Below are 13,871 nucleotides of genomic sequence, written 5' to 3' on the forward strand. Positions count from 1 at the left end.
CCATCAAATACAATAGATTCCCTCCTTACGGAGGAATCTAATAATAATAATAATAATAATAATAAAACCATCAATTACAATAGATTCCCTCCTACGGAGGAATCTAATAATAAAACCGTCAAATACAATAGATTCCCTCCTTACGGAGGAATCTAATAATAATAATAAAACCGACAAATACAATAGATTCCCTCCTTACGGAGGAATCTAATAATAAAACCATCAATTACAATAGATTCCCTCCTACGGAGGAATCTAATAATAAAACCAACAAATACAATAGATTCCCTCCTTACGGAGGAATCTAATAATAATAATAAAACCATCAATTACAATAGATTCCCTCCTACGGAGGAATGTAAAAACCGACAAATACAATAGATTCCCTCCTTACGGAGGAATCTAATAATAAAACCGTCAAATACAATAGATTCCCTCCTTACGGAGGAATCTAATAATAAAACCGTCAAATACAATAGATTCCCTCCTTACGGAGGAATCTAATAATAATAATAATAATAAAACTGACCAATACAATAGATTCCCTCCTACGGAGGAATCTAATAACAATACTGACAAATACAATAGATTCCCTCCTACGGAGGAATCTAATAATAATACTGACAAATACAATAGATTCCCTCCTACGGAGGAATCTAAATACTGTCAAATACAATAGATTCCCTCCTTACGGAGGAATCTAATAATAATAATAATAATACTGACAAATACAATAGATTCCCTCCTTACGGAGGAATCTAATAATAATAAAAATGTCAAATACAATAGATTCCCTCCTTACGGAGGAATCTAATAATAATAATAATAATACTAACAAATACAATAGATTCCCTCCTACGGAGGAATCTAATAATAATAATACTGACAAATACAATAGATTCCCTCCTATGGAGGAATCTAATGAATATTTTACACATGTTTTTCTAAGGGTACACCCAGGTGTTTTACAAAAGTGCCTTTTGGATACTCCAAAAGTACCCTTTGGTAACCTAGGACAAAAAGGCTACTACTTTTGAACGCTTCAACGTACAGTCATAATTTTGGGCTCTATTTAAAGATGACACTTAGAGCTACCATATTCCATATCCAGATCCACTATTAGTTTTGCTGACACAGAGTAACTGATGCATAAACACATTAGAGTGCCTTTTCCCTTCTTGAAACTAAACATTGTGCATATAAAGGAGTCAAAACTAGTGCTATGGTGGAAAATTTGTTTATATAAAAAATACACAACAAACTATTTACATGAATTTTTACACAAAGTATTTACAAACCATTATAACATTTTACATGTTTCTAGCAACATGCCAGTCATTGTAGCAATCACGTTTGGGTACAAAGCACAAAGGCACATCACAGGAGGAGTACTTCACTGGTTTCTTTGCATGACACTGCCTGCACTTCAGACGACCAGCGGTGCAAGATTTGGTGATGTGCAACGGCCTGTGATGTGCTCTTCGTGGAGCAGGAGATACGGGTCTGGCTGTGGAGTGAGGCCCCAACTCTGCCAGCTCCTCAGCAAGGGTCTCTCTGAAAGCCTTCTGGTTCATAGGGACCTCTCCTTTACATGGGGCTCCTCTCTTGATGAGGTGCTGTCCTGCTGCTCCACTTTATGTGGCCGCTTGCTGAGTGGGGGAGAAGTATCCGGCTCCCAATCGCTATCTGATTCATCAGATAATTGCCTATAGTGAGAATAAATAAATAAATGTCATTTACAAAGCTAGACACAACTTTTCCATCTTATATATATATATATATGTGTGTATATATATATATATATATATATATATATATATATATATATATGTGTGTATATATATATATATATATATATATATATATATATATATATATATATATATATATATATACATATATAACACATATACACCGACAAAGGGTAACTACAAAATGTGTATTCATTATTCAAACTAAAGCTTATTTATGCAGAATATACAGTAATACATGTTATAAAACACAAGAAAACACTTACTTGTCCAGAGCAATGTCTCATCTCTCCATAAACATTTCCTCTTCCTTTGAATCATCCGTATTGTTTTCAGAAATTTCATCTCCAAACTCATCGTTTTCACAATGAATGCCTTCATATCACATCCTGGGGCGAAAATCCTGTTTTTCGGGTCAGTTTCGCAATATTTAAATCTCCAAATGTGTAAACAGTTCCAAAACAACACTCTTCAGCTTTTACGCACAGACGCAACACTCGGTAATGGCAAGACAACTTTGAGCACACACATTACAGAACCATGCTCTAATCTTCCCACTAAAGCCGCATATCACTGTTTTCAGAATTTCATTGGCTATATGATGCGCCAGTCATTCACACTCTCGGATGTAATTGGTTTGATCAGGAAACAAAGGAAAGGGGGGAGGCCCTTACATTCGACACAGACTGTGGTTGGCTATTGAAGGCTTTGGACAGGACATGGAAGCTCCTATTGGGTCAAATGAGGTGTCAATCGAAAGGTCAGAGTGCAGCATCCATTTTGATACCGGATATAGGAAATGTTTACATCTGAACTGAAGTTATTACCGAGAATATGTGAAAGATTAGGTACAGCTGCCAGGTGCTTTGAAATGATGCAACAAGAGTCTGTGGATATTTATTGATTTAATAATGTGATTTGGACTAAACATTTTACTTGATCTGATCGTTTGGACATTTGACAATGAAACAACACCGTTTTTGTCGGGAAGTTATGGATCAGTGGACTACTATGAGGCTTCATAGGTGAGTTGCCTAAATTTTGTTATTGTTTGTTTATATGTTGGTGGTCTGACAAAGATATAGATTGTACCTGCTGTTGTGATTGTATCTTAAATGGTTTATATCAATAGAAAATCAAGAAATGTAGCTTTCCAAAGTTATGTGGCATGTGTACCAATGTACACACAGCAGTTTTGCGCATCGCATACTTTTATTTTGTACATTTAATGGCCCGACGGCAGGCTGTCGCAGTCGATAATGTTAAGCAACATACAACTTATTTCTTTAATATTTTGGGGTGAGACATGACCTAGATGAGATTTGTGAGATTCTAGAGGCTTTTTTGTAAAGGCACTCACAGTTCATACTCTCGCCGTGTCTCTGGGTTACTGACAATGTCCCACGCTGCCCTCAACACCTTGAAGGCCTCGCCAGCACCCGGGTGCTTGTTTTTGTCTGGATGAACCTACAAGCAAAGATATATCAAACACAGACACATATATCATCCATAATTCAATATTATATCATAAATCCATAATCATCTATTTATCATCAGGGCAGTGATTTCATGTCTTGTCACCTGTACAGCCAGCTGTCTGTATGCTTTCTTCAGCTCAGATTCAGTGGCATTAATATCCATTCCCAGAACATTAAACGGGTCCAACTCTTCTTCAGGGATCTGCACAACAGTAACAACAGTTCATGTTTAAAACACATTTTAATTTCAAAGCCTGAAAAACTATCCTACACAAAACAACAGTATCAAATCATAAAGCAAACACATCAATATTTAAACATCCATAATTCATAAAGTTCTACTCATCCTCTGTCCCTCACATCTTCGCAAGTGTCAAAATAACCACATTTATGAGTTTCAACTATGAAAGAGTATGGAGAAAATTCCAACATGTGAATGTAGCATTTTTACACCGCACTCAGAAAGACTGTATTGAAATTGGTCAATCACAGCAGTCATAACTTTATGCATAATAAGCTAAAATGTTTAATTGACCGTTGTCCCAGGCAAGTGATTTTCTACAAGCTAGGCTGCTTTCATGTCTCTGGAATGACTCCATGCTTTCTTCAAACACAATAATTAAAACTCAAACCAATATATCAGCAGCTAACTTTCCATTGTCTTACCTTACAATTTGATTATGATTTCAGCTACCAATAGGAGTGTGGTACTTTCAAGTTCTGTTTATGGTTCAGATTTTCCTCAATCTATGCAGATGATGTAAAAAATTTTGCAGTTTTGATGCAGCCCTAATTATTACATTGAAAGCTATAATGAGTTTAGATCAGATAATAAAGATTGTGAACAATTGTGATATTCAATTACACCAAAATAATAGTTCTGATAAGATTTCAAGTTCAATGGGAGGAAGCATGAATCATCACAGCAACAAACTCCAACAGCGCGCAGTGTGACTTTCTGTCCAGGGCAGAGACGGCACTCTACACTCTGGTCTTCAAAACTATTTTCCACTGAACACTGCGTTTTAAAAACACGATGATTATGGCGTAATAGAAAACATGGTTTGCAGCTGAATGGTTTAGAAATAGTGGTGTATGTTCTGAGCATTATTTAATTGAATTGACAAGCGAGTCTTCACATAATGACAAAATATTATGCCTTGTATTTTGATTATGCCCTCTTTTGTATTTATTGTAACAGACTACATTATAACAGCCTATGTTAATGAACAGACATTGGAACAACAAGACACAATGCAGCAGCTAAAGACATATGAACATACTGTATTTGTACATGTCTGTATCCCCCTCCCTCAATGAGTACCCGAGTAGACAAAATGCCCATCCCTAGTTTCATATTGCTCCTTGATGGGCCAATTAACTGGCCCAGCTTGTATATAGGTTTTGGTCTAAAATAGAGTGGCTAGAGCTCAAGTCATTTTTTTTTTTTTTTTTTTTTACATGTTATCAGTTATCAATGCTTAGAGACAAAGGAAGCACACAGATCAATACCTTAGCCAGTGCCAGCAGTCTCTGCAACTCTTCAACAGACTGCCATTTCTCCTGCCCCCTGTTGGGCAACTCTGGATTTGAACTCTCTTTGATGATGTCTCGTTTAAACAAACGCCAGTAACTTTTCATGGTCAGATCACACACTTTGCTCCAGATCCTGCTGCTCTGGAGAGTAATCCACCACTTTCTGCCTCTTTCTCCTATCAGATGTGCCAGAACACTCCTGATCATCTGAGAGCCGAAACATAGTGCAACACAGAGAATCCTTAGACCGGACAGAAGGGTGCATCGAGCCCAAAATGTAGTTCTGCTGATGCCTTCTACTAAAGCCACAGCTGAACACCAGCTCCAGACCCAGATTAGCCGCAAATCTTGCGTCATGCCTGGAATATCAGTGACCTTGCACAGCATGCGTGTTCCAAAGTCATACAGTGCAATTCCCGACAATTCCACAGCAAACCCACAGTGGTGCACCAGAGAAATTATGAGTTCTACCACCATATGAATGCAGGAAATGCACCACTGACTAACGGACTCCACAAGGAAATCTCGACACGCCACGACCAGCCACATTCCATTCTTCTGACGTAAACGGTCATGATTGTGCTGGTGGTTCCGTCGCCTCACCTGCTTGTGTCTGCTGAGTCCAGAAGATGAGAAATATTTTTGAGGCATGGATGATGGAGATGTCCATAAAGGTGTATGATCACATGACCCTTGCCCCAATACATTCTTCTTGGACTTCCCTTTCCTCCCAGTTCCAGCATTCCGGGATCTGGACTCTCCATTGGTCTGTAACTCCTTCCATTCATTTTTCTCACCTCTTTCACGTGCCTCTGTATATTCTTTTTCAAAATTTTCATCTTCCTTCTGATCATCATTCAGATCTTCAATTTTGGAATTGTTTTCTTCATTTACCGCATCTTCTGCTTCCATATCTCCATCATGGAATTCACAGTTTAGAACCTCAGGCTCTTGAGATGCAGTCACGTGACCATCATTCCCTTCTAATGGACTGACCAGAGAAACAGTGGGCAGACCAAAGCCCAGGCTTTCCTCCACTGTATCCCTATGTACAGCCACATCATCTTCCATACTGATGAAATACCCAAATATTCACTCTCTCACACTTAAGATTGATATGAAGACTTCCATCATGAGCTTCAGGGTGGCACCAGAAATGCATGCATCACATTTAACATGGATAACAGTCTCTGATTTACAAATGAAACACAAATGCAATATAGGGTCTTCAGCACATCCTGCATTGCAGACGGTCACAGTTAAAAAAAAAATTGGTTTACATTCCTGAAACAAAGAGGAAAAAGTCTTTAAGTCAACAAATTCAGGAAACTAAATTAGTACCCCTGAACATAGTTATCACAGATGACACTATGTGTTGTAGTATAGACTAACAAAGAATATACACAAAAAACCTAATAAACATAAAAAAACTGGCAAAGCTTTACAACATATAGGGAGAATCTATGATTTACATTTTAATTTATACCTAGAATTAAGCAGAAACTTAAAAAAAAAAAAATGAAAACAAAGAAATGATAGGATGAAAAGGAACAAGTAATTGAATAAGAATTATTTAATATTCTGCACAATTTCTAGACAAATGTGTAATATAAAGACATGTTAAGTCCTTTGTACAGATGATCAGATTTCCTTGCTTACATAGAAACACAAAAGATGCTCTTTGGAACATTCTCAATTCATGTTGGGATAACATAATTTTAAGGCAAAAGGCCAACATAACAAATAGGCTATAACAAATAATCATGTTATTTAAATTCAAATGTTATTCTGCTAAAATAATTTGTAATAAAATGTATTAAATTAGAACTGGGTAATAATAATACCGTATAATATTATAAAAAAAAAAAAAATCTGTCTATTTGCATGTTTTGTAACCAACATGAATATGTTAAACCCATATGTAAGAACATAAAGTCCAAAACACATGAAACCTATTCACTTGGAGGTTTTTATAAAATGTTAAAAATGTAATTTGTTTGTACTGTTATTTTTTTGTTGCATTAATGAAAATACTATTTAAGGAGTTGATTTTGCAATTTGTCTATAAAACGTACATAAAACACCTAGAAAAGTTAAAAGTTCTTTCGTTTAAGGCTTACATTGACACCTAGTGGCCTGGATACAGCCTCATTCAAACACATTTTTTTTCAACTACTGATGCCGTTGTAAAAAATCACAATCAAACATGATTAATTTAATCCAAGAGTTAAAGTGTCAAATGACAGGATGGTTACAGAAATGAAGGGTAGTATATGGCTGGTTATGTGAATCTAACATGGCAGCCCCCATGTGCAGACCCTCTCCATGTAGAAAAAAATCAGCTTTTATAAGGTTACTGATATAACTAGAGTCTTCATTTTAATGTGAGAGATCATGATTTCCTACATGTGTTTCAAAATTACAATTCATTTCTTAAGGTGTACAGCTTTTTTAATGAGGAAAAAATTACTTGCACATTCAACACCATAGCTGAAACTTCTCTGGTTTCAATGCAACCTTTAACCAAACTCTATTAGCGATAAAATATTTACTAACATGTCAGCGAAGAAAACCACGAGAAAAGTATCAAAACAGAAATGAAGGTACATGACAGTAACTTACAGCACACACTCTCCTAATAAAGTGTATGCATATCGAGTCATCAGCTACTGTAGGTGTACACACTGTGATTGCGTTTGTTTAATAATATTTATGATGTTGAGCGTCTTCTTTTACGATGGTGTTTTTAGCAGGCGCGCTATCTAAAGCGCCTCTACTACACATGCTGAAGCGAACTTTACAACAGTACTGCATTAAGCGAACACTGTACATATAGTAGCGTTTATATCTCTGTATATGATGACTTCAGCTCAGTATATACTCATCTGTCTTCAGCTGCTTCACTGTCCTTCTTTCCATTACGGTGCATTTCCGAGTACAGCGAATTCAGGTGGTGTGACGACACTTCCGAACATGTGACCTTTTCCATAGACATCATAGACATCATTGGTGTGTTCGACATCGGCTGCTGCTGGATGTAACCGATCTGCGAGAGTTGCCGCGTGCAGGCGGGGAGGATCTGCAAACGGAGATATGAAGCCGGACACGTTGTGGTTCCCGTAGTTTGCTGCAATTACGTCAGTCATGGCAGATCTTCTTCTTCTGGTGTTTAATGGCGGATTGGCAGACCAACATAAATGGTGCATTCCCGCCACCTACTGATCTGGAGTGTGGAGTATACTTGGCTTTGGAAGAAACGAGAGGAGAGAGAAAAAAAAATAAAAAATTTAAATTCTATTTATTATTTCTGTTTTATTTAAATATCTAAATATTAATTCGTGAATTCTTGATTGTCTTGACCCATTTCCTAACAATACTCTTATTGAAATTGTATCAACTCCCATCCATTGTAGCTCTTGAATTAACTGTTGTCTCTCCCATTCGTATGCAGCACATTCTAAAAGAATATGCTGCACTGTTTCTAAATCCCCACACTTATCACAGTTTCCTGTATCATGCTTCCCTATTTTATAAAGAATATAATTCAATGCAGTGTGACCAATTCTTAACCTTGTAATAATGACATCTTTTTTCCTATTTCCATATCTTTTCCTCTCATTTCCAACCTGTTCTTGAATTTGATAAAGATGTCTTCCTTTAGAGTCACTATTCCATATCTTTTGCCATCTTTTATTAATTTCAATTGCTATTAATCTCTTGATTTCTGATTTACTTAGTGATACATTCATTTCTATTTGTGCATGATTTAATGCTTTCTTTGCCAACCGGTCTACCTCCTCATTACCATCCACACCCACATGTGCAGGCACCCAGAGAAAAATACCAGTATCCCTAACTGCCTTGCTCTAAATAAACATTGCAAAACTTCAAATATTAAATCTTGCCGAGATTCAGATTTTCCACTCATAAGACTAGTAAGAGCAGCCATTGAATCCGTACATATCACGGTTCTAGCTGGTTGAACTTCTTCAATCCACTGTAGTGCTAATATGATAGCAATTAATTCAGTAGTAAATACCGATACATGATCCGATATTCTTTTTGTAATTTTTAAATTAAATGTAGGAATGAATACTGCTGCTGCAGTTCTTCCAGACTCTGGTTCCTTTGACCCATCTGTAAATACCTGTAATACTGAATAGTACTCTCGATTTACATACTGTTTAACTACTAATTCAGTTGATATGCTAATTGGTTTATTTATTTCTTTATGTATTTGTAAGTCAATTAATGGCATGGGATACATCCAAGGAGGAATTGCTGGTATTGGAACAGAGGGGCTATTAAATAATCTTTCAATCCCAAGCTGTTTGCCTCCTTCCCTACTAACCAACCAAAGCTTGCTATTTCTTTGTATTCATACTCCCAACATTCCTTCAACAATATTTTTACTGGATGACTTTCCAGATGTCCACATACACCTGACCAGTATCTCATCCTCAATTGAAGTCTGCGTTGTTCCAACGGTAATTCTCCCAATTCAACTTGTAGTGATACTACCGGAGAAGATTTAAATGCTCCACAACAAATTAGTAAGGCCTGATTTTGTATAACTTGTATTTTTTAAGTAAAGTTTTCTTCAGCAGAACTGTATACCATACTTCCATAGTCTATATTTGACCTGATCACTGCATAATAAATTCTTTTCAGTGACTGGCAACTTGCCCCCAATCAGCACCTGACAAGCATCTTAAAACATTTATTCCTTTTTACACTTTTCTATCAATTTCTGAATATGGACTCCAAAATTTAATTTAGAATCCATCCACATACCTAGAAATCTCACTACTTTAACTTGTTCCAGCTGATGACCATACATTTTAATATTTAACTTAGGAATATTTTTCTTATTAGAAAAACAAATTACTTGTGTCTTCACCACAGAAAACCGAAAACCCCAACTATTCGCCCATTTCTCCACCTCCTTCACTGCTTTTTGCATTTTATTTTCTACAAACAGCATATTACGTCCCCTTTTCCACAATGCCCCGTCGTCTGCATACAATGACCTTCCTATTCCAGTTTCAATATTACTAAATATGTCACTAATCATTAAGTTAAAAAGAATAGGGCTGCTCACACTTCCCTGAGGGGTTCCATTCTCAATTGAGAGAATCCTAGAGTATTCAGACCCCACTCTAACTTGAATCGTTCTTCCAAACAAAAAACTTGAAATCCAGTTATACATTTTTCCCTCAATTCCCAAACTTTCTAATTTCATTAACAGCCCTTCTTTCCACAACATATCATAAGCCTTTTCAACATCGAAAAATACTCCCATCAACATTTCTTTATTAATTTGAGCTTTTCGAATTTCCATGGCAGATCACATGGTGTTTGCTCGCTTTATCGCAGACGAGCTGGAAGCGATAGAAATTCCATTATTTTTGCATGACATTGGGCACAATGAGCAACGAAGGTGAGTTAAATGGTTAAATGTAAGAAGTATCTATTTAAACAAATTACACATTATCAATTTAGTTTTAAAGTTACTATACCTAGAATCTGCAAATTATATGTTGAATAAAAATACTGTATCGAAAGTCTAATCTTTGCTATGTATTACTGATGTAATGGGTGGCTTTTGTAATCAATAGCTACTGTTGCTTGCCTTTTAATAATAATTATTATTATTTTGGTTTAAATAGAGAATTACTCATTCTGACAAAGAAATAATGGAGTTTTACTCCAATTTCAACACTTCTGTATACACTAATTGTTTGATTAAAATCCCAATTCAACATAAAACACTGAAAATAAATGTTTGACTACATGTGTGTTCAGTTAGGCTACATGTATATAGTGAGTACAATTCCTCTTGTTCTAATTTAGAATGGTTCCAAAAATAGACAATTTTGTGGAGGATGTTGTCCCTCTCTACAGTCTCTCAGAATTTAGAGGTCATTTCAGGCTTTCCAAAGAACAAGTGGAGGTTTGTACTGGTTAATATAAAATTCATTGAACTATTACAAGTGTTAGCATGTTGTCTTGCTAACCTATTTTTCTACCTTTGCAGGATGTCATTACTACCCTTGGTCCTGTTTATATGAACTTACAACAGACCAAACTTCCACTCACAAACAGTGTTCTTGCCTGCCTTTGGACATTGGCGAATCAGGAGTCATATCGTGGGGTGGCAGATAGATTCAACATGTCAAAATCCACTCTTGCCAAGCATCTCCATGAGTTTTGTTGCAATGTGAACACATACATGGCCCACCACATTTCCTGGCCCAGAGGTCAAAGACTGGAGATGTCAAAGTTAGGGTTTGACGCAGCAGGTTTCCCCAACACTGTATGTGCAGTGGGTGGGTGTCACATTCCTATACTGAGACCCCACTGTGATAATCCCCTAGCATACATGAATAGGAAACAGTTTTATTCTGTAAATTTAACTGGGTTTTGTGACAGTCAGCGGCGCTTCTGTCACATCAGTGTGGGTTACCCTGGGAGTTGGCATGATGCCATAGCATTTCGCTTCACAGACGTTTGTCGTGTTCTTGAAGAAGATCCTCATTCCCTTGTTCCACAAGGAATGCACATAATTGGGGATTCTGCCTACCCTTTGTTGCCTCAACTTATGAGGCCTTATAGAGACAATGGCCACTTGTCTGCTAGGCAAAGATACTTTAACAGAAAGCTCAATGCAGCTCGCGTGGTCATTGAGCATGCATTTGGCATTCTAAAATCTAAGTTTAGGAGGCTCCATTGCCTGCAAATGAGAAGCATTTCCAATATCAGTTCAGCAGTCTCAGCCTGCTGCATTTTGCATAATCTTTGTTTAGAGCCCAGTGATCAAGTTGTTGTGGTAGATGATGGTGTTGATGATGAACCACACCCCAGCAACCCCACAACACTAATGCATGTCATTATAGAGACCAGATTTGTGGCCAGATCTAACTTGTATGTGTATACTAAACATACAAAAGTAAAGATTTGAATGTACAGAAATATTCAACAAATGATAAAAAAACAGATTTTGTGTTGAAATAAAGAAATTTATTTTATTGAACAAAATTAGTTTGTCATTAGAAATTGTGTTCTTTGGGAACATAAAAAAAAAAATACATAGTACACATTTTGGGGAAAGGTGTAAATCAAAAGAGAAAACATCTTTACATTATCATTTTATTGAGGTTCATGTGGATTCTGTAATAGATGCATAATTTGCTCTTGTCTTTTTCCCATTTTCTTCAGCTCCTACACAATTTTTCCCAAGCTGGTCACCATCTTTTTTTCGAAGGACCTTCTCCGCCTCTCCTTAAGTCGCCACCATCTCTCCAGATCTGGCCTTACCAGGGACTCAAGCACAGCAGTCCTTCTCTCTGCATGCTCTTCAGTAAGCCTCCAGAAATTGTAAGGGTTGTGGTCGTCTTTGCCTGCTTGTGACGTTTGTATTTGGTATGGTAGAGGTTCCTGGCTGTTCATCCATACTAGCACCTGCTGGCTGGTCTTGAAGAGAAGACGTTGTGGGCATGCTTTGGGTGGAGGTCTCTTCCAAACCTAGAGGTGTGGAGTGAATGGTGCCAAGTGGTGCAGTACCGATCCCCGACGACCCAAATAACTCATCCATTAGCTGGTGGGGGTGGATTTCAAATGTAAAATGAAAATGGCCAAAGTAAGACATGACAATGTTATTTCAGAAACATAAAGTAAAGCAGTCTTCAACTTACTGTATAGTACTCCCAGGTGATCTTCCCCTCCCCAGTTGCACGGTGCCTATCTTTTACTCTCTTATAAGTGGTTCACATGTTTGCTAGTTTTTTTTTCGAATTTTTTCACTTGACAAGTTGTAGCCCTTTTGTGAGAATGAGTTTTGTATTTTTTTATAGAACGCCATTTTGTTCCTAAAATAAAGTTGCTGGTGAGTTTTTGTAAGGTCCAGTAGAAATAGTGTCATTTGATGTGTTATTTCTGTAAAATGGAGGGGATAAGGAGAGAAATAGATTAACACTACAAAACAAAGAAAATGTAATTTAACCACAGTATTGACATTTATCTTCCTTACAGTATTTGATATAATACCTTGAGATTCATGCCTGTCTGACTGGAAGGAGGGGGATGAAGGTTGAATGGATGCTGATGGGTTTCCACACACTGCACCAGGTTGCAGAGTGGCAGGCGGTGGGTCGTTGACAGTGGAGGTAAGTAGTACAGGGGGCCTAGTGGTAGTAATCGGGTACTGGCTGGTTGATGGTGGAGGTGGTACAGAGGGCCTAGTTGTAGTATTGGGGCACAGGCTGGTTGATGGTGGTTTCACAAAACTGAGGTTTAGGGGTACCGGTGACCTAGTGGAGGTAGTGAGACATGGAATAGGAGGTTGGAGGAGCTTTGCAGCACAAGCTGGGCCACTGAGGAGAGCTGGTTGGAGAGAAGATTGTAGATGTGGTCAGTGTCACTCAAGAAATATTTCCAGTATATTCTTGGTCATTAAGTAAATGTGTACCTTTTGTTTCAACAGCTGATACTTGCTCCATGACAGAAGAAAGGAACATTTGATCTGGGGGAATAAATGATAAATAAAACACTTGCGCACATCATTGGTGCCTTGTAATTATTTCACAGTTATGTTTCCTTAACATTCTTCATCCTTTCAGCGATGTCATTGGAAACTGTTAGCATGACAACATTACCTTTGCTGTCTAACACATTAATGGTTACGTTGTCCATTTTGTTGTGTGTTACATAGGGTAGTGCAGGTTCTTTATATATCCTAAGGAACCATGGGACCATAGCCAACACCAGTTCCATTCATTATTACTAATAGTTAGTAACAAATGCAATTACCCTTTTAAGTCAACTTTCAGTTTTGGCTCAACATTAATTAGCAGTGATTTCCATTGTTTTCATGATTTAGTGATTAAGTAACTTTATGTATTAATCATGGACCATGGTATTAACACACTTTTGAGATGTGTGTGTATAAGTGGTGTTTTGGAAGGGGGTCTTCCAAAACAAGATAACATATTGGATATATACTTTAGCAGTTTGACATGGGTGTTTCTGCTAATACAAAATCATAAAAGTAACCTATAAAAAAAAGGTTTCAGCAACAGGATTTACAGTACCCTCCAGATGAGCTCTT

The 13,871-nt window shown here is 37.2% G+C and overlaps 1 protein-coding gene and 1 long non-coding RNA gene across 3 annotated transcripts in view; one reads left to right on the forward strand and one right to left on the reverse strand.

Annotated features, from left to right (window-relative positions):
- LOC127626336 (dnaJ homolog subfamily C member 14-like) overlaps nt 1-7,882 on the reverse strand; it is an 81,540-nt gene extending 73,658 nt beyond the window's left edge. Inside the window, exons 1-4 of one of the 2 annotated variants that reach the window (XM_052102062.1) lie at nt 7,647-7,882; nt 4,742-6,049; nt 3,333-3,431; nt 3,112-3,218 (exon numbers count right to left, since the gene is read on the reverse strand). In XM_052102062.1, the coding sequence (XP_051958022.1) occupies nt 3,112-3,218; nt 3,333-3,431; nt 4,742-5,836 (1,301 nt within the window). In that variant the 5' untranslated portion in view covers nt 5,837-6,049; nt 7,647-7,882. Of the gene's footprint in view, nt 1-3,111; nt 3,219-3,332; nt 3,432-4,741; nt 6,050-7,387 lie in introns of both variants that reach the window. The other variant, XM_052102061.1, reaches the window with a different exon arrangement.
- A 2,247-nt stretch (nt 7,883-10,129) lies between these two features.
- On the forward strand, nt 10,130-13,319 carry LOC127626344 (uncharacterized). The gene is made up of 4 exons (XR_007968438.1): nt 10,130-10,205; nt 10,619-10,718; nt 13,084-13,174; nt 13,248-13,319. It is a non-coding gene; the product is annotated as an uncharacterized LOC127626344 (long non-coding RNA).
- The last annotated feature ends 552 nt before the right edge of the window (nt 13,320-13,871 follow it).

The sequence above is a fragment of the Xyrauchen texanus genome, chromosome 32 (genome assembly GCF_025860055.1).
Source record: "Xyrauchen texanus isolate HMW12.3.18 chromosome 32, RBS_HiC_50CHRs, whole genome shotgun sequence".
Classification (NCBI taxonomy): Eukaryota; Metazoa; Chordata; class Actinopteri; order Cypriniformes; family Catostomidae; genus Xyrauchen; species Xyrauchen texanus.